Source organism: Pantherophis guttatus, chromosome 5 (assembly GCF_059756535.1).
Source record: "Pantherophis guttatus breed Tessera chromosome 5, ASM5975653v1, whole genome shotgun sequence".
Taxonomy (NCBI): Eukaryota; Metazoa; Chordata; class Lepidosauria; order Squamata; family Colubridae; genus Pantherophis; species Pantherophis guttatus.
In genome coordinates, this window is record NC_142067.1 from 105499327 (window position 1) to 105526222 (window position 26896).

General features: G+C 38.9%; 1 protein-coding gene across 4 annotated transcripts; it reads right to left on the bottom strand.

Moving 5' to 3' along the window:
* Positions 1–523: 523 nt before the first annotated feature.
* On the bottom strand, positions 524–22791 carry LOC117665850 (maestro heat-like repeat-containing protein family member 6). Of its 4 annotated transcripts, none has more exons than XM_087871520.1 (16): positions 22674–22789; positions 20420–20765; positions 18949–19101; positions 15719–15873; positions 13022–13190; positions 12729–12898; positions 10539–10673; positions 10342–10456; positions 9109–9252; positions 8185–8355; positions 7710–7865; positions 6721–6813; positions 4853–4955; positions 3412–3463; positions 2280–2388; positions 524–836 (listed from the first exon to the last, which is right to left on the bottom strand). In XM_087871520.1, exons 1-16 carry the CDS (start codon positions 22769–22771, stop codon positions 603–605), a joined length of 2403 nt encoding a protein of 800 aa, XP_087727646.1. In that variant the 5' UTR covers positions 22772–22789; the 3' UTR covers positions 524–602. The 4 variants fall into 4 exon arrangements, with proteins under 4 accessions (XP_087727646.1, XP_087727647.1, XP_060542566.2 ...); XM_060686583.2 differs by having other exon boundaries at positions 774–836; positions 3412–3477; positions 22674–22791; XM_087871521.1 differs by lacking the exon at positions 8185–8355.
* Between the last annotated feature and the right edge of the window lie 4105 nt (positions 22792–26896).

Below are 26896 nucleotides of genomic sequence, written 5' to 3' on the forward strand. Positions count from 1 at the left end.
AGCGAAGCAAGCATGCGCGCATGGCCCCATTGTGAACCAGTAATAAAGGTAAGTAGAATCCACTCCTGTCCCTATTGTATAATCAGAGTCATAGATGAGTTGTGATCTGATATCAGTATCAAATTCCAGCTGTTGAAGTAGATTTATTTAGCAGCTATATCTCACCTGAATGTGGATGACCAGTAGATGGCAGACATGAGAAACCACCCTCCGATTCTTTGCTGCCATCTAATGGCTGACAGATTGATAATCAACAAGCAAATAATAATGGTGAAGGAATTATTGGGTATATCCAAGAGCACACCATTCTCCCACACATATAACAACATCTCTCTCTTGAACTCCAAGGGCATTTATGTAGCAGTTACAACTGACCTGCACAAATTTAAGATAAATTCTTAGCTGCCATCTTGTGATGATTAGGTCAACAGGCTGGCTATTTTTTGAGAGAAGGAGGAAAATTATTGGCCCAAGGGCCTGGAAGAACTGATCACCCTGGTACGCCTTTTTAAACTACATTCACTTTTTGCATGGTTGGTAATATCTAAATTTTAGTTGCAGAGTTTTGCCAACAGCTGCCTTGATGGCATCACCTGAAGGAGCTATACAGACAGCAGCAGGACAGGAGCCCATTCAGATGCATAGGAAGGGCCAGCTGCGGAGGCCGCATGATTTACGTTGACATGATTTCCTCCAGGTGTTGGGTCAGAATAAAAACATGGCAAGGTAGGTAATCCTACCAAGGGGAGCCAGAATGATATTCTCCCATGCCGTTTCATACAGTGTTCTTTATTCAGATGAATATCAGCTTCAGTTTCAGGCATCAAATACAGGATCTGAAAAACAAGCAGCAAGAAAAAGGAACAATATGAGAATCTGGGTATGATTAGGTTACTCAGTACAACAGTTATACCCATAACCTCTTGCCTCTAGACTACTGTAATTTACTCTACGTGGGGCTTCCCTTGAAGACTCAGAAGACCCACTGATACAAAATGCAGTTAGCTGGCTGGCTGGCTGTGGATAGCATGCTTATTCTAAGGGAGCTGCATTGTCTGCCAGTCATCTATAAAAAAGTTATGTGGCTTAAATCCTTTTTACGTGCAAGATATCTCTTCCATGTGCAACCTCCCATCCTGCCCATGGAAAATGAAGATCCCACTCACATCATGCAGTGAGAGGGGTGGAAGTTTGAAAACAGGACATCATAGTCCTGAGGAACAAACTGCTTTCTGAACTTAGGCTGCCCCTCCCCTTTTACCAATTTTTTGGAAGATGACTAAATCTCTAGTTATGGAGACTAGGAGATGTTTTATCTATATGGGCTGTTGTCCCTCCTGCTATTTTTAGTTGAGAGATTTTATTGCTTGCTGTGAATTGTTTTATTGATAGTGGATCCAGACTGGGATAGCATACACAGTCTCTGTTTCTAAGAACAGAGAATACATGCTGCAGAAAAACCTGTGCATTCAGTCAGATTAATCTTGGGGAAAGACTATAACTCATAAATCTGCCATGTTCATATTTATTTATTTATTTGTTTAGCATATGGCTGGTCACACACAATATTCAATATTCACAAATCTGCCATGTTCATAGATTAAAGTAGATGGAAAATTGTGGCTGGCAGAGTCATACAGCTAATTTTGGGCGGCAGAATAAGCAGCAAGTTAGGATTTGTACTAAGAAAGGAGTTGGTTAATGATAGTTTGTTATATAAGGCACAATTCCTTGTATTTGCCCATCAGTTGAAGCTATTAATTATAGTTCACAAATCACAATGGCTGTATTTTTGTGCAACACTATCATCCAAAACCGAATAAAACATATCACGACTTAACTGGAAGAACAAACCCAGAAATTAAATATTTCCTCTCCATCTTCCCATTACAAAGGTAAAGCTAAAGGTAAAGGTTCCCCTCGCACATATGTGCTAATCGTTCCTGACTCTAGGGGGCAGTGCTCATCTCCATTTCAAAGCTGAAGAGCCAGCGCTGTCCAAAGACGTGTCCGTGGTCATGTGGCTGGCATGACTAAACGTGAAAGGTGCACGGAATGCTGTTACCTTCCCACCAAAGGTGCTTTCGAACTGCTAGGTTGGCAGAAGCTGGGACAAGTAATGGGAGCTCACTCTGTTACGTGGCACTAGGGATTCGAACCGCTGAACTGCCGACCTTTCAATTGACAAGCTCAGCTTAGCCACTGAGCCACCGCGTCCCTTTCCCATTACAAAGGTTGCCTTTATTCCTTTTTCACTCCAGATGGGAAAAATAGCATACCTTGGGAAATAGCGGGAACATCTGAATAGATCTGGGCAATACCTGCAGACTTTCTCTGGTTCCGAAACAACTGGGACAGAACTTCTTTCGGACGGAAAAGACCTCAAAGCTAAAACAAAGAGCAAGGGCTGTTTAACAAGCAGACCTGGAGGAAGCCCAATGAACCAGGTTGCTTCTGGTTAGGTAGCCCAATTGTTTGCCTAGGGATGGATTTGTGAGACATGTCCCACAAATTCCCAAATCTCTGTTTGGGAATTGCTGCCTACTAGGCAAGGGAGCGTCCCAACCACTCTGGTAAATGATAAGGCATATAAAGAAGGCCATTCCCCAGTCAGTTATCTCTGGACCAGGGGTGGGTTCTAAATTTTTTTACTACTGGTTCTGTGGGCGTGGCTTATTTTGTGGGTGTGGCTTGGAGGTCATGTGACTAGGTGGGCGTGGCTAGCTGGTCAGAGTCATTTCTGGAAGGTCCTTGCACTTACGACCAGTCCTCGCACTTACGACCCAACTCATTTGTTTGCTTTTAACACTGATCAGCTGTAGGACGGCCCTTTGAAGCCCCGCGGCAAGAGTTTAAACAGTTTTTCCCCTCTAGTCATCAGCTGGGACTCAGGAGACAGCAATAGATTGGGGGTGGGACCAAATAAAAGGTAAGAATAACGTGGGGGGGTGGGGGGGTGGAAGGGCGGGGGGAGAGAACCGGTTCGGTGACATCATATTATCACTGCTACCGGCTCGGCCGAACCGGACCGAACCGAGGAACCCACCACTGCTCTGGTCTACAGAAAAAAGTGGATTTGTGGCAGGTTAAACAAGGCCAAAGGCTTCTGCAGAGGGATGGAGAGAGGAGAACAAAAGAGCATATTAAACATGCAACTCTTTTAAATAATTTTTAAAAACAACATTAGGAAAGCAACGGCTTGATTTGTAAGGGAATATATACCCTTGAACAGATAGTGCTTAATACTGTTGAAAATAGGTTTTTGAATGCACATTCTTTCCACAGAATCCTATTTGTCTGCATATTGTCTGGTTGTTGTTTTTATCAGTGTGGCTGGCAATGGGAAGATAAATTCAGTGATAACAGAAAAAAAATCCTATTAATAACATAAAAAGTTATTAATATATTCACCTTTTCTCAAGTAGTCTACTTCTGATTTTTGCAAATGGCTGGATTCCATGTGCTGGAAGATAGAATCTAAAGATAAGTTAGATTAAATGTACATCAAAAGACACATCTTCATTATCTTCTCTTACTTTTCCTCCTGCTTCCTGGAGGTGAGGCTTACTATTTATGTTTCTCACCATGTTCTGCAATAATTAGGTTGCTATTTGGCTACTGCCCTGATCGACCAGGGTCTATGATAACTCACATGGCCAACTCGTCACAGCCAACTCGCCATAGGATAATTCTCTGCAGGACAAGAGTTACGCTAATATCGAAGAAATAGTGGGATTGAATCATTAAAGAAAGGATGCCAAAGGAGGGACAAAATGAAATGTGAATGACAAAAAATAAAACAAATTTAAAATTATTTTAAATAATTAAATTGAATTGTTGGATTATCCCACAGTGAGTTGTCCCATAGTGAATTGGCCATGTCAAATTGTTCCGTGGCGAGTTGGCCATGGCTGCAGTGAATTGTCCCATTCCAGACCAATGTTATATTATTTTTATTACTAAGCAAGTAAACAGTGTGTATCCAATCTTGGCTGATCCTGAAAAATCTAAGCAGGATGATTTGGATGTCAGGTTGTCAGAAAATTCCAGCTCTGTAAGATAGATGGACGTATAGACAGACAGACAGGACAGACAGATGTCAATGAACTATATTGCAGATCATCAGTGATGATGATAGTCTACAATGTAGCTCATTCAAAGCCCAAAGGTGACTCCAAGAAATGATTAATAAAATAAAAACAGCAAAATAACACACACACACTGTATATGCACCAGACATTAGGTGATGGACTGCAGCTTGAAGCTCTTTACAGTAATTATTATGTGCTTAACAAAGCAATCTTGACAAATATCCATGGGAAGGTTTTCCAGAATATAGGTCTCTCCACTGCTATTTTGGGATGGGAACAGCATTATAGCCATGATATGCTTGGGCAAAGTCAGAACTTTACTAGGACATGCTAGATGGAGTTTTAGAAGTCATCCTTTCAACATATTTGAAGAATATCATGTTGCTATTCTAGAGTCTCTCCGGTTTCTCATGTACCATACATTTCAAATGCTGGGTATTTGAATCAAACTGGGTCTTTGAGAAACTTTTAAGGCTTTGAGAATTATCTGAGTGAAGGATCCTGATACTCTTCTGAAGACTTAATTGTTCTTCAGAACACTGTTTGAAAGCAATTGATTTGGTGGAAATCTATGAGCTCCAGAAATACCTAGAACGTACTGCTATAAAGTTTTATTAAGCTGCTCATAAAGCAAGCAACCATTATATGACTTATGAATCATCAGAAGAAATAGGTGAGCTACTCCGACCATTACATGAAATAGCCTTGGGACCTGTGGAAGAATGTGAAAAAGGAAATATAAATAATTTTATTGACATAACCTATAAATGTGGCAGCTGCAATCCTTGAAGACTTTTGTGGGCTCTGAGTATATTCCTGTGCTTGGTCCAAGAAGCCCCTCAGTTTTCCAGGATGCTCTTTAACCTAGAAAATAATTTTGTTCCATGTTAAAGAGCACTCCTCAATGTAATCTACAAGATATAGTAAAAATGCAATTGAAATCCCCATTGAGTTAGGCCATTCTTCGCCAACTTTGTGCCATCAAGATACTATGGAAGCCCATTGCTTAACATGTCTGAAAGGTACTAGATTAGAGAGAGCAGCACTAGAATGGTACTCTAATGTTTTGTCTAATGCCTATAACAGCAACTCTTGAAATGTATCTCTTTTTTATATATATAATTTTATTTATAATTTTTTCTTTAACATCCAAAAGTGCTTGGTGAACAATATATTGCCCGGGTCAATATACTTTACACACAATTCTAATAATGATAGTACCATTTAAATATACATAATCATAACATTTGTGTATACATAATAATTATACTATTTTATTATATTTCAGTATACATAATATTATTTTCCCAATAATATTTCTACTTCTTTTTTCTAACTTAATAAAATAACCACCATGTTAAAAATATTCTATATCTATCCATCATCTCTTGCCCTTTTTAGAATTTCAACTCTTACTAACTTTTTAGGGAATCTTTCATCCTTCTTCCCTGGTATCTTGTAACTCCTTTCATCATGTTTATTTAATCTAAATATTTCATCTGCCACAACATCTATCTCTTGTGTTGGATCTCTAGAGCACCCATCCACAGTTCCATCATTTTTTGTATCGCTGACAACCCATGTCAAGACCCCACATGTGAATATAGTATACTGAAAAATTCAGTGTATATGAACAAAACCTGGTAGTTGATCAGCCTTAGGCTATATATGTTGGATTTTCCTTGTCTAGGAAAGATTCTCAATAATGTGATTTCCTTCCACAACATGCTGAGGTTGTCAAAGGTGGGGAAGAGCTATTGGATAGGCGGAGAAAACTAATATAAAGCCTTGATAAGGCCACACTTGGAATACTGCATTCAGTTTTGGTTGCCATGATGTAAAAAAGATGTTGAGACTCTAGAAAGAATGCAGAGAAGAGCAACAAAGATGATTAGGAGACTGGAGGCTAAAGCATATGAAGAATGGTTGCAGGAACTGGGCATGTATAGCTTAATGAAAAGAAGGACACCGCCCTGAGTCCTTTGGGAGAAGGGCGGTATAGAAGTCTAATTATAAATAAATAAATAAATTATAAAAGGACTAAGGGAGACATGATAGCAGTGTTCCAATATCTCAGGGGCTGCCACAAAGAAGAGGGAGTCAAGCTATTCTCCAAAGCACCTGTGGGTAGGATAAGAAGCAATGGGTGGAAACTAATCAAGGAGAGAAGCAACTTAGAACTAAGGAGACATTTCCTGACAGTTAGAACAATTAATCAGTGGAGCAACTTGTCTCCAGAAGTTGTGAATGCTCCAACCCTAGAAGTTTTTAAGAAGATGTTGGATAACCATTTGTCTGAAGTGGTGTAGGGTTTTTCCTGCCTAAGCAGGGGGTTGGACTAGAAGACCTTCAAGGTCCCTTCCAACTCTGTTTTCTATTCTATTCTATTCTATTCTATTCTATTCTATTCTATTCTATTCTATTCTATTCTATTCTATTCTATTCTATTCTATTCTATTCTATTCTATTCTAATATGCTTCAACAATATATGCTCTGTGTGATGGACAAAGGAAGCCTCTTTTCCCCCTCTCACATCTTCATCTTTACTCGATGATTTGGAATCAATAGATTAAAAACAAAGGAGCAATGTATGACTAAAAAGAGCCCAATATGCTTTAATGGGCTTACCAGATGCTTACAGAGTACATTCCAAAAGTTCTCGTTGTCATTTACTGTCCATCCCAAGAAGGTTTTGCAAAGTTGTAAACTGTTAGTACGAGACTGCAGCAAATCCGGAGCAAATAAAAACGTTCCTCAGAGTGAATAGATCAGGATTTGGAAAAGTAACAGGGAAGAAAGGCAAGAATGTTCTTTAGCAAAATAATACAAGCAAAATGTTTATCCAGATAATAAAGAAAAAGTGTCCAGAATATACTGCAATATATAATTTGTTATGTCTTCCAGGAAAGTTTAGTATGTTTTGAGCTTTAATGCTGAGAGGGAAGTTTCTGACCTTTCTTATGGCAAATGCTTTTAAATTAAATCAGAGTGGCGTCATGAAAAATGTTACAATTATGATTAAAAAAAAGTGCTATTCATAATTTTAAACCCATAAGCACAGCATTTTCCATATTGAAAATGTTGCTTTCCCTTCTCTCAAATAAGACAGTTCTTTAAGTTTGACATCCTTTAATATATTTTTTTTGAGCATTATATTTTGTTATGTTCGGGTTTCAGGGTGTGTATTGTGCAGGAGAGTCTATAAGTTAAACGTAAAAAAAAAAGTCAAGAGAGCATTTACAAGGGTGCAATGGAAACCCTGACCCCTCCCCCCCGCTTTTTAACTTGTGTTACATGTAAAAATTGATGGGCTGTGATCATGCAGTTGTGGTTACACCTTGACTACTTTCTTGATATCATTCTGCTTCTGTCCCTGTTGTGGCCATTCATAGAGGAGACCCAGAGAGAAAATGATGTCAGATGCATCACGATGCCTTTGCTCAAAAACACAAAGGATGTAATGTTTATCCATCTTATAATGTCCACATACTGTAGTTTGTGTCATCATTTCATAATGTTTGTGCTGCGATCATCCTCATCTTTATCCTCCACCACCTCTTCCTCCTCCTCCTCCTCGTTTGAACCAAGTGGCTGCAAATATGTACAACTTGGTTTACCTTTGTCACATCTAGATGTGGATCTTCTAGATTTAGCATCAGTGTTAGAATACTATTGAGAACCTGATCCTGCATAGGGGATTTGTCTTTTGTGTCCAAAGTCTTCAAGATGTCTTGGAACAGTTGATTTGCAGCACAACATATATTGTTCCTCCTCTGGAATTTCAGAAGGAAAGGAAATACTTCAGTTTCTATCAGATATGTAAATATCAACTTTGTAAGCAAAACAAAGATCTAGTTTTTAAAGCTATTTTCTCTTAGGCTCCTTCCTAAGGAAAAGTGGCATAAAAATAACTGAATTCATTAATGAGAAGAAAGGACGATGCTTTATACCAGATCCCTATGGTTATTTCTCCTATAATAAAAGAAAAATAGAAGATATTTTTAAAGATTTCCCAAATCCACCATTTTTCTATTTACCCTCCCAGTTTGAAAAGCCTTCCTCATGTGAATGAATAATATCTTCTAAACTTACATCTGCCAAGAGTGGTTGAAGCTGTTTGACAATCTTTATAAGGACATGGTTGGCAGTTTTGTGGTGTGCAACCTCCTTGGTTATGACCTCAATAGCTGTCAATGTCACCTTCTCATCAGAATCATTGAAGGTTGGAAGTATACTCAGGATTAGAGATGTGAGTTCTTTCCTCTGAAAAGACATCAGCACTCATTCTTTTTGTGTGTGTGTATTTGTCTGTTTGATATAATTTGATACCACTATTCTTGAATAGATCAGCAACGTGTATGTCAAAGATTATAAAACCTTTTTCTAGGACTTGAAAGCTTAAGATGTAATTCTTCCCAAAATTGTAGGCAGCAAAGAAGGACTTCTAGAGAACTAGGTTACAAAAATGCAAAGGGATTTGCCACCTTATGAATATTTGAAGAGGTAAGAAATTGCGCTTTTACGGACTATTTATTTACCTATGAGATTTACCTCTGCCTCAATCAATAAATGGACTTTCAATCTCCCTTCAAAGGCAGGAGGTTGGTGATCTGTCTCAAACAAACTTAGTGTTTTATGGATCAAAAACAGTAGCTTGAATTGTCCTTGGAAATAAATAGCTCAATCAATGCAGTTGATCCCAAAGACTAATAATATCAGCCTTATATTTCCCTTCTAGAAGAAAACTGGCTGCAACGTTCTGAACATACTGAAGTTGCCAAAGTCTTTTCAAGGCAGTTTCATGCAGGGAGTCTTACAATATTCAAGATAAGAGGCAACTAAGGCATTATTCACAGTAGCCTGATTGAATAGTTCCAGCACCAAATTAGCTTCATTTCTTCAGAAACAACTCATCAATTCATTACGTTAACCTCATTCATACTAAAGTTTTCTTCAAACATGGCAAATAATATACCAGATTCAATCACTGACGGGGGAAAAATCGTTGTCACTCACGTTTTGCAGGTGCTGAATTACATTCCCCATTCCGTGAAGACTAAGCCAGCGGTAGGTTGGATTTGAATCAATCTGCCAACTCTTTAATAAGCTCAAGATATAATGCTTTTGTAGCACTGTATAGGTAGACTCAGAAGAAAGAAGCTGAACAACATAAATCAGTAAATATGTGGCAGAAAATCAGAGCACTTCACCTATCCCCCATTAGCTGTGGAAAGATAAAGATGGAATCAGGGCTATATTTTTGGGGAAGGAGGTCAAGAAAGTCAAGATGGTGGCCATCACTGCTCAATTAAAGGACATGTTTAGGGGCTTTGATATATGGTCATGAATACCATCATGACTTTTTTGCCCTCTTTGGGATGCCCCTGGAGGGAACTCTGATTTCCTAACTCTTCCCTGCTTCTATTTCCTCTTTTTCTTTTTTTCCACAGCTATTTTTAACTCATCCATGATCTCTAAGAAAAAGCAGCAAGTGAGGCGCTAGGAGTTTGTTCATTTATTGGTTGAACAATTAAAAAGGCTATGTAAATGCTACAGGATAGAAAGGAGAAGAGAAATATTGGTGTATAATCTTGAGATGACCTAAGAAAAAGAATTCCATTCAGAATTTTGGGTTTTCCCTTATAATGCTTTCTTTATAACATTATCAAACCCTGTTTAGCTGGGATGAAAATTAGAATATTAGTTTGCCAAATGGGCAGGTGGTAAGACTTACAGACCTAACTAGTTGGAACAGGAATGTAGTAACCTATCTATCAATCATCACATAAATAAATGAACCCATACATAAATAAATAATAAATAAATAAATAAATAATTTTATTTCTATACCGCCCTTCTCCCGAAGGACTCAGGGTGGTATACAGCCTATTAAAAAACACAAAGACAAACATCAGTTAAAAATAATAATTAAAATTATTATATAATTCGGCTGAAATTTGAAACCCCAAAAATTTAAAACCCAATTTAAAAATTATTAAATTGATAGCCCGGCTTGGCGGAACATGCCTATCAACAGTGAATTGTCATATCTTTTCATAGAGGTATTTATGGCAATCAAAAATATTAAGATAGCAGTCACCATTGCATGCGTAAAGCCTTGTCCCTTTTGTGTGTGTGCTGCACTGGTTGTGGCCACAATCTTGATCTTTTTGGAAACCTTCCCCCATGTCCCTGAATGCTCAGAATTTTGTATGTCAAACAGCTACATGAAGGAGGAAATAAACCTACTGCAGTGAAAAAGGCCATTGCTGTTAGCTTCTGTTGGTCATCCCCATGATGTAGAAATGGTATAACCTTGGTGAACACAGCGTAATCAAGCCCATGATGATTCTTGACAAGAGCTCTGGAAGAACAACATTAATCAAATTATTACATATCCCAGTCATGGTGAACTCTACCATGAGTTTCCCCCCACTATGGTTTACCTGGCCAAAAGGAGAACACCTTCAAGGTAATTCTCTGGTGAAGACAGAAGTTCCCAGTTTTCTGTGAGACTTGTAAAACATGTCTGTGATGACCTCTCCCTTTTGATCAAGGCTTTTAAAGTTTCCATGGTACAGCTGAATTAAGGACAAGAAAAGTATTTGACTGGTGTTTGATCTCTATCTCTATCTCTATCTCTATCTCTATCTCTATCTCTATCTCTATCTCTATCTCTATCTCTATCTCTCTATCTCTATCATCTCTATCTCTATCTCTATCTCTCTATCTCTATCATCTCTATCTCTATCTCTATCTCTATCTCTCTATCTCTATCATCTCTATCTCTATCTCTATCTCTATCTCTATCTCTATCTCTATCTCTTCTATCTCTCTATCTCTATCATCTCTATCTCTATCTCTATCTCTATATCTCTAACCCCAAATAATGTTTGCGGCCAGAGTGCAAACAAATTAGTAAACTTAAAATAAAAGAAGAAATTGCAAAACACAAGATTTTTATAAAACAGTATATGAAAGGTTAAATTATGAGAGGCAGGAGTGGGTGATTAGCAGCCAAAATTTTATAAGATACATCCAAAGGTATTCAAGAAGCAAAATCTTTGTTAGCCAGTATAATTTTGGAGACATATGAAAATGGAATAACATTCTCAGTCTATATGAGAACTTATATTATTTCTAAAAATTCCTGTCATGTGGGTTGGTAGTAAACTGCTACATCGGGGATGCATTTTGTTCTTGGACTGAGGATCTCATTTGGTTTTTGAGTGGTAATGCAGGGATCACACTAGGAAAACAGATGGATCCAGGAACAAAGCAAAGTAACATTTAGACAGATTTAAATTCAATTAGTTGAATTTATATTTATATTTTATTACTTTATATTTAATGACCCATATATTTAATGACATTTCCATGCTCACATAGGAAATTGGTAACAAGTTTTGAATAGTCACTGATCTGTGCTGAAACTACTGTACTTCAGCATATGAATAAATGAAATAGGTTTTTAGTATGTTTTTATAGTTTTGGTGTGTCTGTGTGTGCTCACAAACATTTGGTGATGTTTAAATAACACTAGTATCCTGATTTTTATAGACTAGCACAGAATGCTGGCTGGGGAATTCCCCCCCCCCCACATACATCACTGCAATCCAAACAAATTCTCAGCAGTAATTGTAGGTGTGCAGAAGTGAAGAAAAGAAGTTTTGTAAAGGGTGAAATACCACATATCTAACTAATAAAATGCCATTTTAAATGCTATAAATCTAATGATATTAGAAGCTCATGTCATCTCTGTTCAGCCAGTGTTGTAGAAGTGATGAGTTCTATTAATTTATTAAAAGAGAAGAAAGGTATCTAGTGGTGGGCTGCTGCCGGTTTGGACTGGTTCTAGTGAACCGGTAGTTCCGACGATCAGCTGGCCCCGCCCCCACCCTATCCTGTCCTATATTTCCTTCTTTCTGGCTCAGCTGATTCGCGTGGCACAGCTGATTTCTGCACCTCCGCTGTTCTACTTATGGGGCTGCCATAGAAGGTAAGCAGCTGAGCTTCAAATTGCTGTATTCTGAATGCTGTGCGCAAGCACGTTAGGTGCACACTTTCACAGAACTGGTTGTTACTAAATGCTTCCGAATCCACTGGAGCTTACTTCTCAATCAGTGGTGGGATTCAACTTTTTTTTCTACTGGTTCTGTGGGCATGGCTTGGTGGGCGTGGCTTGGTGGGCATGGCAGGGGAAGGATACTGTAAAATCTCCATTCTCATCCCACTCCAGGGGAAGGTTACTGCAAAATCCCCATTTTTTCCTGATCAGCTGGGACTCGGGAGGCAGAGAATAGATGGGGCGGGGCCAGTCAGAGGTGGTATTTACTGGTTCTCCGAACTACTCAAAATTTCCACTACCGGTTCTCCAGAACTGGTCAGAACCTGCTGAATACCACCTCTGTTCTCAATGTATTTACTATTCAGCCATAATTTATGATTAGTCACAACATGTGGCAATCATTCTTTCAAGGTTAAGGAATTTTCCAGGGGAACATTTTAATTTTTCTCATGCTGATGTACACAGGCATCAAAATCCCTACAAGTCTCTGTCCTTAAGATATGGGGGGGGGGAGTTTATTATGTAATATCTAACACCAATATTACCTGTTTTGTATCCCACTAGTTACCTTATGTAGTGTGATGTTTTGAGGATCTCCTCCTGCTCGTAGTCAGCATCTAAAGAGCTCACCAAGTAGTGCAGTTGAATGACCAGGAAAATTATCACAGACACGTAAAAGCTATTCATAGGCACTTTGCACCTTTTATCCTTAAATATTATGCCCAGGGCCTTTGTTGCCTGGGAAAAGAATATATACAAACACAATATCTAAATTCTAGACGATTTGGTGCTTATCTGCCAAACATGTATCATTCATTATTTGGATTCTCAAATGAGTAAGTAACCATGGAAGAAACTCACAGCCAGAGGGAAAAAGGAAGTATTATTATCCTTGAAATTTAGGTCTGAGACCAGGGGCTCACTGTAGAGGCTGGGTCTTCTTTTTAGGACTTCAAGGAGTTTGGCAAGGACCTGGAGTCTGACAGGTTGTTTAGCTTGGCCAAGGGCTTCCCAAATTTGAGTAACATGTCTGAAAATTGAAATTGAAAACAAGACACACAATAAAAAAAAAGCCATTGTTGATTACGTCCTCAAATCTAGTTTGGGATAAAGTTTCAAAGGTGCTTTTTCAAGGCAACTGGACTTTTTGGTTTTTCTTTGAAGGCGTTTCGCTTGTTATCCAAGCTTCTTGGATAAGAAGCGAAACATCTTCAAAGAAAAACCAGAAAGTCCAGTTGCCTCTTCAGAAAGCATCTTTGGGACAACCATGACCTAGATGACCGAGAATCTCCATAGACATTTGGGATAAAGTGTGTGTGTTGGAGAGAAAGACAGAAAGAGAGACTTATTGAAATGAAATTACAGGCACAAATGCAGACAAAAAGAGAAACTTCCTGCACATCTGGAAAACAATTGGCTATTAAAGATTGCAGAGGATACATAGGTGACTTGCTTTTTAAACTACAAAGATATTTTAAAGGAGGATTTGTCACTATTTTTCACCCAAACTGAGACACTGTTGTCTTCAATAACGACAGATCCAGATTATACAGTACAAGCCAGTTCAGATGCTGCCTTTCACTCGCCAACTTTGCTTTGTTGTTCCCAGCATTCTTCTCTTGATACATTTGTGAATTGGTCCCTGCTTCATCTTTTTAATAATTGGAGCGGCAAAGAAAGCATGCTCCATGCTGCTGAAGCATACACTGAAGGCTCATGAAAGTTCAGTTGAGTAATGCAGAAGGAGACAAATAACGTACAATTCTTTGTATCAATAAAGTCAATGTTTCATCTTCATTGAACAATTTGTGAGGTTGGGTCTCCAGGAGGCAATCTTATAGCGTAGCACCTTTAAGGCAACTGTCTCAGAAACCAGCATCGCAGTGCAGTTTGCCCTGGATTTAGTTTTATGTCATGCAACCAAATTCAAGTTTATCCAAAGATGATCACAGGGGATCAATTCTTAGATTTCAAATTTATGTTTTCAGCAACTTGCTTTGGAAAATAGCTGTTCTTCTTGTTTATGACTATATTCCAACTAATGATTTATAGCATTGTCTAACCATTGTTGTGCCAACCTAAAGCTTGGCTGTTTTACTGTTTTGTTGGCACAAGAAATATAGGGTGGTTCCAGAAAATGCTCTAAATTCTAATTAGCAAATAGTCCAAGACTGAACATGGAATTCTTCAGAAAACAAAATTTTACAGTACCATCTATATAATCAACTCAAAAGATAATGTTCAATTTTGGCATAATCTTCCTTTCCATTCCAAGAATTCCAAACTCAGTTCTTGGCATTTTCAGGCATGGAAAGATCCCTCTCTCAAAAGCCATTGTTAGTAATTGTGAGTGGGTGCGATTATGGCATAAGGTGATTTTCTCATTTTTGTTTGGACAGTACTGATAAATTATGACTGGATGAGGACTCTGCAGAGTACTGACTTGTCTTGTCAAGGTAGGGTTTCATAAGTACATGCCCCAAGCTCATAGATTTGAATGAACCTTTGTATTTTGATTTTGTGTCCATTGATACCAAATAAAGAGAGACTGACAATTGCGTTAGCATCCCCCGCTGTCAGTTCAACAATTTAAGTGAATCATCAGTAACCCAATAAGTAAAAGACAAATGAGTACATTTATGTACAATATTCCAGTAATAAAAGTGCGTATGGCAGAGTATTCAAAATGGTGGGGTCATTGGTATTGTTATCAGTTCAGCCCATCTCTTTCTCAGAAGAAAGCCTGTTTTTCCCATACTTGTCATAATAATTAGCCTGCCACTTTTCTTTTTCTTTTTTCCAAAAGTGCCTTTGAGGCAATTTTTACTTTTGGTGACTATATGGAAAAGTTCTTGCAGTTTTCTGGGCAACATTTGTAGAACTAGATTGCCATTTCCTTCTTCCTAGGGATTTTTGAAAGTGACTGGCTGAAAGTCTCTCCACCTTGCTTAAGACAGGAGCAGAACCCAGATTTCCTCCCTCCTAGTCCAGCACTTTAACCACTAGATCAGAGGTCCTCCAATTTTTTAAACAGGGGGTCAATTCATGGTCACTTAGACTGTTCGGGGGCCAGACCAGTTGGGTGGGCATGGCTAGGTGGTCATGTGGTTGGGCGGGCGTGGCCAATTTAGCAGTCTAAACAATACACACAAATTAAACTTTGATTTGTTATGCTCCTGAGGGTGGAAAGCAGGATAGCGAAGGAATGTGGCTGCCTTGGGGGTGTGTATGAGGGACTTCTGTTTGTGTGTGTGTGTATGTTTCCCACTCTCTCTCTCTCTGTGGAGGCTGGGGAGGAAAAAAACAGTCCAGTTTTTGGCCTCCCCGGCCTCTAATATCTCTCTGCCGCCCCAAAACGGGCCCATTTTTGGTCTCCAGAGGCTTCCGCATGTCTTGTTTTTGGCCTCCCCGGCCTCTAGAAGGTGGTTGGGGGCCAGTGGGTAGGCAGGGCGATGTGGGCGGGGCAGCCTCATGGTCCTGCGCTGGCCGGATTATTGGCTTCGGCGGGCCATATCCAGCCCCTGGGCCATAATTTGAGGACCCCTGCACTAGACCAACCTGTCACAAAAGAGCGAGAGCCTCAGAAGACTTGAGATGGCCTCATCTGTGTGTGCTTCAACCAGCAGGCAAACAGCTCCTATTGCTGCTTCTCTTGCACTGCGATCCTGGATAGCATTCAAGTGGAAATAAATAATATCTATGATCTCTGGCACCTAGAAAGGAGAAAAAAGAGATTGTCAAGGGTTGCATTTTCTTGAGTTTCTAGTGCTTGGCGTAATTTATTCATTCAAATATGAATGTAGTACTACTGAGCATCTTGATAAGGCTGGGTTCTTCTTAGGAAAAAGATCTCAGAGATTAATTAGTGTACTGTAAGTTGCACAGTATAATAAGAATGCAACCCATTTTTGTCATACATGTTGAATCTTGAGAAAAGTCAGGAATTTTAACTATTCCCTAGATCAAAATTTTATCTGAACTGATGTGTACCAGCCTTCTGAGTGTTCCATACACTACTGTACACTGTTAATACACTATGTGTCAGTGGGATTTATGTAACAACAGCTGTAGATTGATTTCCGAGCCAATCTTTAGGTTAGTGATCCTGGTTTGCAACAAGTAGCACAAGTATGCTTAAAATCAAATTGGGCTGTGGTTGTAGTTGTGACATACATAAAAACATGCCAACATTGATTATTACTGTCTTTACCATTAGTAGCAAATGCTGTATGTGTCACAAGCATGTCAACAGCTGGCAACCTAGTCTACATCTTCTCTAGTGTATTAAAACAAATTTTATGAAAGCATTACCAAAGCATGATAGGCAATGGATAGGCAATGGAGGTCAATCTATGGAACTTCATCTGGTGTTGACAATGCCAGGTGGAAGATTGTCACTTAAAGGGTCAAATGGGAAAGACCATTAAGTAGCAAATTAAATGAATGAATGAAGAAATGGAAGAAGAAATGTACTGTGACACTAAGAGCAAGAGGAAGGATGTAGTAGAATTGAATGAAGATGATATGATCTTTGTAATGGTATTGACTAAAACTCCATCACATCCATTATTCTTTGTAATGATATATGGGAATGACCTTGGGAAATAAGAAGGAGAGTCATAGAGTGGACAACTGGCATGTAAAAGGTATCTTAGTCTATAGAAGGAGGTAGGGCACGGGAAACGTTTCAGAAGGGACTCACCCTAGTTTTCAGGAGAATAAAAGGAAAGGAAAGTGAAATCCTTTCAGTCTTGCAAGATTCTGTTAATGTAACCTTACAATAATGATAGACCTAGTACAACTAGCTATGTTTCTGGTTGAACTATCACTCTTACTGCAGGTCATCCTTTCCTCCAGTGACAAACTCAATGAAATAGACACTCAAGGGTTAATTGATACCTGCAAACTTTCTTGTGTTTTGGTAAACCCAACCTACAATCTTCCCAACTTGGCTTTATAAATTCACTTGCTCTGGCTTAGAAAGAAATTAAGTAACTAACACAAAATGGGTTGGAGACACTTCCATTTTTTCCCCAGTTTTTTTTTCAAAAATCTTAATAGTACTTGAAGAAAAAGAATGGATTCTGAAGTGGAATAGCCCATGACTTATTATGGCACCTCCTTGCCTTCTAGTACACTTTTGATACAGGCTGCTTTTATTGTTATTACAGGCACTTGAGTTAGAGGGAACCTCACTGGGTAGTGTAAGAACCTTAAGTGACAAGACTGGCGTAAGACTTCCTGATGAAGACTTCCTTTTGAAAATCTAGACAACAAAAGGAAGCAAAAACATATGGACCAAAACTGGATCATAATGAATTGGAAATTCTCGGACGATGAAGTGTACCCTATTAATTGAAAAGTGTGTATTAGTTGACTGAAGTCACCAAATATTTTTCAGAGCACTTCTTTTAGGGAACACTTATTTAGAACTTTAAATATTGCAATACAACTTTTACCAGCGTAGGACTATCTCCATCATGTTATATTTGAGCAATATGAATGACATGTCCATAAAACAAAGAATCCTGTTACTTTGGAACAATATTGCAATTCTGAGTTGGTAATCTTTGGACACATATATTTCAGAATACAGATTACAATCCGTGAATTCGCATGTAATGTCAAATGGAAAAATATTATTTTGTTTCTAGAATTCTGTGCTGGAAAATAAAATTGTACCCAGATTCATCTAGGGGGTGTCAAACTCAAGGCCCGCAGGCCAGATCTGGCCCGCAGGGTGCTTAGATCTGACCAATGGGGCCACCCTGGAAACAGTGAAGGACCAGCTTGCGGTGCCTCTGCCAGTGAAACGGAGCTTCATTTTCGCTGGCAGACCGCTCAGGGCACCACAGGTGCCCCTGACACAAGTGTCGTCGAGCTGGCCATGCCCACCTGGCTCCTCAAGGTCAAACACAACCCTAGTGTGGCCCTCAATGAAATCAAGTTTGACAACCCTGATCTAGGGAACTCAGAATTATAGGTATTTCTGATGATGATGGAATTTTTACAGATAATCAGTGCATCCTTAATCTCAGCTGCCATCTTATGCTTGCTGGCGCTTCGCTGCTATGTGGTGAGAGACTGCCATGAACTGTGGGGAGGGGGAATGAATGGAGGGGGGATGCTTCAGGAAATGAAAGTAAGTCTTGTATCCCCTCAAGATGCTACCTCAAGGTCATCCAGCTGGAAGAAGGAGAGGAGCCACTTCCCAAACTACACTTGGACCGACCATTAGGAAAATATCTTGCCTGAACCTGATTGATTACACTGGGCTGGGCAATGAGAGACAGTTAAGGGAGGGAAAAGTAGAATTTAGGGATTTTGGTGCACAATTTTCAGTTCTGGCTTTGCATTACTGCAATACACTTGAACTCTAATAAATTATACCTTTCTCAACAAATGGAGCCAAGGATTGCTTTTATTTAGAGGTTTAAGTTGTGGAAGGTCCGACACCTTAACATCTATTTCAGGAATATCACTATAGAGATGGCTCAGCAAATCAAAATTGTTTTTGATTGCAGCAATTATGCTGTAATATGATGTTCTGTTTAAAGAAACAATAATGCAATTAGCAACTTGTAATGGCCATTTATGGGGGCAGATACCACTGAAAAAAAATCAGAATAGGTCGGTTGCTATTGAAACATGGTGCAAATCGGTTTGCTACTATTTAAACTAGCAGTACCAGGGCAAGGAATAATTCCAAGACACCTGCAGGGTGAATCTGAGCATCAAATCAACATCGAACTTGACCATGAGATGTGCACAATTCTCAGTTGTCTTACCCTTCCCCTTAATTTGTTCTTCTGTTTCTTTAAAAGAGAATTCAGCATAATTGCAGCTGCCTGGATATTGTTTCTGTCTGAATCCCGCAGGCTAGCCACTGCCAGGAGGATCTGTCCAGTAATGGTGGCTGTTGGATCGGTTTTGAGAGGTTTCTGAAAGAAACAGAGAAGAGGTTACCATAGGACACTTATTTATAACTGGAGATCAAGTGTAAATATCTGCAATTCTTAAGCAAGTGGCAGAGCCAGCTTATGCTTTTATTAAATTTTACTCAGTGCTGCAAGGAGAAGTCTTGGACAAGTCACTCTTGACCATTAGCTCTGGACCATAATGTTATGTCTACTCCTGGGTTCTCCAATATAAAGTTCGACAGCTGTGTGAGACTTCAATTCTCATAATGACTAACCAGTATGACTACATTATGCTGATTAGCAAAGATGGGATTGAATTCCAACACAGCTGGAGGGCAGCAAACTGGGGAATGCTAGTTGAAGTGTATATCGTGTATATGGTGATCGAACATGAAATTAAATGTACTAAAATAAATTGAAAACTGTGCCTCAAGGCAATAGATGTGTACAAATGGGCTAAGAACCTGTTGTGGTCCGCCAGCAGCCTGCGGAGCTGGCAGCGGAGTTGGACTGTGATGAGGCTGAGGAAGAACAGGGGCCAGTCCTGGAGGCTGGGAAGGCCCAGATGAGGACTCTGCATTGGAGGCAGAGATGGGGCCAGGGCCATCGGGGAGTGAGGTGCGGACTTCGTAGCCTCCAGAGGCTGACAGTAGAGAGGCAGAGGAACAGGAGGAGCCTGTTCCTAGTGCACGTATGAGAAGAGCTGCCAGAAGGCAACAGCAGCTAAAGCAAAGAGGACTACTCGGGAGTAGAGCCAAGAGATGATTGGCCCCTCCCATAAGGCTTAAAAGACCTGCAACGGCTCTTGGGCTCTTTGTCGGAAAACAACATTGATAGACTTGTTCTTGTCTTGCTGCACTTATCTCTGGTTGGCGTCTTCGGCTTCTGAACTTTTGCCAAGAGAAGCCTTTAGCAGTTTGCCTAATTATACCAAGGTTGATAATTAGACTGAAGAATTTGTGTTAAGAAGAACTTGTTTTAATTTAGATTGGACTACACTGAGGATGAGTTAATTCTCAGCTGTTCTAATAAAGTCTGTTTGTTTTGGAATTGTTTGCGTCTTATACTACCTACTTGGGTCACAACAGAACCAAAGTTAATCTTTGAGCAGCACACTAGAAGCCCTATTCCAAAACATAGATGGGGTCTCTAAAAAAGTGGATTGAGATAGATTAAAACTGTACTTGATTTAATTTAAATTTTATTAATTGCTTTCGGTGGCTGTATTGGGAAAGTATATACTTCCACTGCTGCATAGTAGCTATGAGCTATGAAGAAGTGGAGCATAAGCAGAAGACTTTTGGAATTAATAGTCTTCCGATTCATAGATGGATTGTACCTCATTACATTCTTCTGTAATCAGATTCAAGGCGATGCTCTCATGATGTTCCAAGTCTGTAATCCCCATTTTGTGTTTTTCCTCCAGAAGGAAGTTCTCAAGCTCCAACCCTGACTGGACAGCAGGACATTTCTCTTGTAGTCTGCTTCTTGTTTTCCACCCATAGTATTTTTCTTTTTCTGGCACAAATATGTGAGCTGTATGTGGATCATCTGATGCATCCTCAGAGGAGGTCTGTGTAGCTTTGTCAAAGGAGATAAAATCTGGTTCACTGGCAAAGGGCATGTTCAGCCCCAGATGTGGGCCATCAGTCTTCTTTATTTTTTCTTTTATAACCATAGCTGCTCTAGGAGAGAAAGAAAGATTGTGAAGTTGCCTCTCAGAAGAACTTCTAAAATTATTCTTGGCTAAAGCATGCTGAATTTGATGAGGAGCATTTTCAGCTAAACCCTGTGGGATTTGGAAACAAAATCCCTCAAATAAGGATTTCATAAAAATGTGCACATTACAGCTAGTCCTTGATTTACACCCACAATTTCTGTTTGTTAAGTGAGATATTTAAGTGAATGTTTCCATGTTTTATGATCTTTCTTGCCTCAGTTGTTAAGTGAGTCACTGCAGTTGATAAATTAGTGATCCGGTTGTTAAGTGAATCTGGCTTCTCCATTACTTGACTTGTCAGAAGATTGCAAAAGGTGATCACATGATCTTGGGATACAGCAAAGGTCATAAGTATGAACCAGTTGCCAAACATTTGAATTTTGATCACATGATGATTGGGATGCTGGAAAGGTTGTAACTGTGAAAAACGATCATAAGTCACTTTTTTCAGTACCATTGTAACTAAATGAACTGTTGTAAGTCGAGGACTACTTGTATACAGTAATAAGAAATGTAAATGTTGTTGTAAGAAAGCTGTTAAACGTCTCAGTGAAAAATCAGAAATAAAATTACTCCCAAAGTTCATGGCTTTTTGCTTTTGCTCAAAATATTGTGGTGATTTATCTGTACAATTCATAGCGGTGTTTCTATACTATTTGCATTATTCTAATTCTACAATCACAACTGATAATTATTTTCATAACATTTATTTTATTGTAATAGTGTGTGTGTGTGTGTGTGTGGTTCTAAGATGCATAAAGAACTAATCAATCCTCTTCAAGTACTCTAATTCAAATTCCTCTACTGTAATAAGAAATTTAGGCAATGGACATGCCCAATGATATTCCTATAAAATATATTCCTACAAAAAGGGCCCAAGAAATTTTTACTTAAACTATGGAAAACTGAGATGGATAACTTCCATCCATTTATTTTAAACAAACATATAGAGCAGTGATGGCTAACCTTTCAGCCATCGCATGCCAAAAGCAGGGGGAGCGCAGGGGGTTGCACGCACGCATGCCCACAACCATAATTCAATGCGACCCACCCCCCCATGCATGTGAGTACGACCCCACCCCGCTATTGGCACTCGATGGCATGGTGAGACCGGAAGGCCCGTTTTTCGCCCTCCCCAGGCTCCAGAGCCTTTCTAGGAGCCTGGGGAGGACGAAAACGTCCTTCCCCACCCCTCCGGAGGCCCTCTGGAGGCCTTCAACGTCCTGTTTCCTGACTTCTGGTGGGCCCGGAAGGCCCGAAAATCAGATGGCCACTGCGCGCATGAGCGCTGGAGCTGAGCTAGGGCAACGCTTGCATGCCCACAGATATGGCTCCGCGTGCCACCTGTGGCACACGTGCCATAGGTTCACCATCACGGATATAGAGTATACACATTGGATTGATTCATTGATTGATTGATTGAGGTGCCGTTGTTTTTTTACTTCTAGTGACCACATAGATTTTTTTATGAAAAACATATGCATATGAAAAAAAGAGTAAAGTCATGTATGTTTATAGCTTTTAAATGACCATTCTTGACTATTTTAACCTTTGGCATCAGAAATCTCTTGCTCCCAGTCTTAGAGGTTCAAATTGCATGTGCTGTAGAAAGTTGACTTGATTTCACTGATAAACAAATCAAATTTGATAATTTTTCTTGATATTCATTTATATTTCATTCATCTGATGGATGGCAAATGTGATAACATTGGTATCAAATAAATCCGGATTATAGAATAGATTCCTGTAAGAATGAATGACACATCAGAACCACAGAAACTGTGTGGACTATGGATGTGACTTGTGACTGACAAACTCTGAAAAGCTAATGGAGGCTTATGAAGTATTTGACAAACTGAGATAAGCTACTTACAAATGAGCATGGTTAGAACCAGGGTTACAGACTTCTCTTTCTGGTGCACCAGTTTTTGCCTCACTGGAATGTGCTAAAGAAGAGATCTCCTCTAACATACACAGGTAACAATGGATGTTATTACATCATTACTTTGTTGGATACCCTGGTTACAATATTGCCAAGAGGGCCCAGTGTTCCAGTGGTTGACATGGGTATCCCTGGTACAATCAACTCAGACAGTACTATTCCCAATGATAGAAAGCACTGAGAAAGAAACCATTAATTCAGAGTAATGTTTGTTGCAAAGAAACAGAAACTCTAGAACAGGGGTGTCAACCTCGAGTTGTCATGGCATTGTCACATGACATATCGCGACTCCCCCCCCACTTCGCTAAGCCGGGTGTGGGCATGGCCAGTGCATGACGCATCCAGCCTGCGAGCTGCAAGTTTGATACCCCTGCTCTAGAAGCAAGTTTGAAAGAAAACTGTCCACTTTGAAAGTCAACGATAACCATGATGCCATACATTTATCAAAGGGATCATAGTTGAAAGAGGATTTATTTAGACTAAGGAAAACCATGCGTACAAGAACTCAGTTGCAGATTGGTCATCAGTACCAATTACATTGGAAATGGGAAAAGAATTTTCAACATTTAGTAGCATAGAATTTTAGGATGGACTTCCAACAATGCTTATAACAACTGGGAATTTATTCATCTTTATGATAGATTCTGACCTCTTAAAGAAAAAAAGTTCCTTGGAGATAGCTTCGCTTTCCCAAAATGCCCAGTGTGATTAGCTCTGTTTAACATTTGGACAATAAGACATATATTCTTAACCAAATTTTAAGATTATTTTTTTTCATAGTTATGCTATGGATCTACATGATTATAGTACCATTATCATGCCATCCTTTCAAGATAACAACAATACATTATGAATTGATTTTAATGACATTCAGTTGAAATCATCTGATATAGTCAAAGCATTCAGCAGAGAGATGCTGGAAGAACAACTGAAGAATTAAAAGTGCCATGATGTCCAGAATAAGTAAACAGTAGCACTATCTTTTGAGAAGTTTACAAAGGGATTGTCTCAAGCATCCTTTGCTTATAACAGTAACAGATTTTTTGTTTTAAAAAAAGCATGTGGAATAATCTAATCTGTGTGTGAATATTACGTTATATTACTTTTATAGGTGGTCACCCAGAAATGGTAAACTTCATGTATCTTCAGAATTCTATGGAAGCTCAGTCACTTTCCTGGACTTGAGTGCAAGCAATGAGAGAACCTTGAGTTCTGCATCAGAACACTGAAGAAAGGAAAGGCATTTCTTCCAGTGATCCCGATTCAGCCAGAAGAATAATTTCTGCCATGCTTCTTTGAGATCATGGACAGCCAAGAAAACAAGCCAATGGATCATCAAACAAATCAACCTGAAGTTCTCACTCAAGGGACAAATGACCAGGATCAAGGTAACCTATTTGGGGGGGGGATTATGTTAATATCAAGCTCTCTGGAAAAGGATCTAATGATGGAAGGAAAAAGAAGAAGAGGATGACCAGCAGCAAGATGCGTGGACTCGGTTTTCAGGGGTGATGGGTACAGCCTTGAGAGTCCTGAAAGGACAGGTTAGGGACAGATATAGACTGACCATCATGGAGAAACTTGATGGCACATAATCAGTCAAATCTGATGTTGATTAAAAAGCTTTGTGGTAATATATAAAGTTAAAAGGAATGATTTGAAACAAAAAAGCCATTTTATTCATCATGATTTAAATCATATAGAATGGAATGGAATAGAATAGAATTCTTTATTGGCCAAGTGTGATTGGACACACAAGAAATTTGTCTCCGGTGCATAAGCTCTCAATGTACATACAACCAACAAGTGAAAAATCATGATCACAATCATAAAAGCAATCAACATAAATCCTATGATACAAACAACAAAGTTATAGTCATAAGAAGCTAAGGAAATAGGCAATAGGAACAATGAGAAGGATAATAATAATAATACAGCCCTACTAAGTGGTTTGACATCTCAGGGCATAAGACGGTGTTGTGGGAATTAATTGTTTAAGAGAATGATAGCATGGGGGAAAATGTTAATATTAATATTAAATAAATCTAGGTATATAGAAAGTAGGGAGCCATGATATAATCTTGGAAATATAAATGTACTTACCGGTATAATTGCTGTAAAGAAGATTGGAAGCTACTTCTTTATTACCTTTTTTTTAATCTCTCTCTTTTCTGCCTTACATTTTTTATTTTTTATTTCTTTTTTTAAAAAAAAGTTTTTTATTTTTGAACAAAAACAACATAAAAAACATCATTTTTCCATATACTTACAGACAGTGATTCGATCGGTTAAAATCATTTCGTGCTCTCAACATTTTCAAAATTTCAGTTGTGACAAATGTTCTTTCATCTAACTAAAAACAAATGTTTACACATTTTATCCAAATTTCATTTCATATGTAATAATTCATCTCCATTCTTTATTATCTACCCATTGATAAAATAGCTCCCATATCAGATAATATTGTTTATCTTCCTGTTCTCTTATTTCAAATGTCAATCTACTCATTTCAGCACAGTCCAATATTTTTCTAATAATTTCTTCATTAGCAATTATCTTCTTTCCTTTCCAGTTTTTTTGCAAATACAGTTCTAGCAGCTGTTAAAATATTCACAATTAAATATTGCAATTCTTTATTAATTGTCTCTGGTAAGATCCCTAATAAAAATATCTCTGGTTTAAGGCCAATATTTTCTATTTTTTCAATTACTTATCACTTTTTAACTATTACTTACTTTTCTTTCTTCTTGTCTTTACATCTGGATGTAGCTCTCTTTGTGTATGTGAATGGATGGAGGGGGCATATGCTTGCATTTTGTGTGTGAGATAGGGAATGGATGAATAAAAAAACTGAGAAAAGGTGGGAGAGAAAAAGATTGCTTTACTCAGTAGTGGCTCCTTTGCCCATGCCAGCATTCCACAGCAGACGCCTTCTAAATATTTTTCTATGCTCAGAATGAGGCCCTTAATCTCAGATGGGGTCCAATCTGTGTCGGTCACTAGGACCAGAGATTTTGACCATCTTCCTGGAACTTCTCTCTAGCAGTGTGTGTGCTGTTCTGTGTGTGGTATTTATATGGTGCCTGTTGTATATGGCTTTTTAGATGCTGATTGGGGTGTGTTGATGGCTGGCTTTTAAGCCATTGGCTGTTGTTTGCTTGTGCTGCTCAGCCCCGTGCCTTCTAAGTACTTGATAAGCTGATGGTAAATCAGCACTCCTGTTGACTGACGAGGGGCCTATTTCCCCAGGCTTCGATCAATTCTCTGGCTGTTTTTGTGCCTGCTCGTCCAACAATCTTAGTAGCTGCAAAGATGAATGTGTGTCCTTGTTCATTGCAGTGTTTTTATCCTGGGACACATATATCCACCTTCATTCATCAGATGGGGTTGTTCTGCTTGGCTGGAAAAACAACAATATCCACGTAGGTTTTGCCTTCTTCTCTTTGCATTCCCCATGTCATTCTCCTTGTTGAACTGATCAGACTTTTATCTTTCTGTCTTATCTCCCACAGAATTTCATCTCCTCTCAAGTCTCTATGTAGATAGGAGACTGCAGGTAAAAAATGGCATTTTTGTCCTTAGGAGTGCAACACTTTAATCTATAAACCCGAGATTTTTTTTCCCCAAGTAGCTTCCGGTACTATGAAGCAGTGCAGTTCCATCTGATACTTGAACTCAGTGGTAACCTTATGTTTGAAGTAGATAATGATTACGGGATGAGGCTCTCTTGCTGATGTTGCCTTGAATTTCTGACACATACTATTGGAAACACAATTGCATCTTTCTGCCAATGCAGATTAAAATCATCTTTCTTGTCAATCTTCATAAACATTGGAAATGACATTTCTGCATGATTTCCAAGACATAGTAGAAGCAGCAAGAGAATATTTATTATGACAGGCATAAAATATCTTGGATACGATCAGCTTTCTTTTTTTACAAAACCGTACACAAGATACAAACCAAAATACATTATTCTATTGATTATGCTGTCTCTAGCAGAGCTGTAGGCTAGACTGAGATGTCAAAAAATATCCTGGAAGAAAGCAGTGGCAATCTCTTTTGTTCCCGTTGCCAAGAAAATTGCACAGACATGCTCACAAAATCAAAATGAGTCAAGCTCAACTCAAAGCAAGTTTTTTTCCTTCCCTTTA

Excerpts from the sequence above, each read along its gene's own strand:
- LOC117665850 (XM_087871520.1), bottom strand. The coding sequence starts at position 22,771 with ATGTTAGAGGAGATCTCTTCTTTAGCACATTCCAGTGAGGCAAAAACT. Across the intron at positions 13,191-15,718 it reads CTCTCGCTCTTTTGTGACAG|ACATGTTACTCAAATTTGGG; the intron begins GTTGGTCTAGTG and ends TTCAATTTTCAG. Across the intron at positions 2,389-3,411 it reads AGTAGACTACTTGAGAAAAG|CTTTGAGGTCTTTTCCGTCC; the intron begins GTGAATATATTA and ends TCTTTGTTTTAG.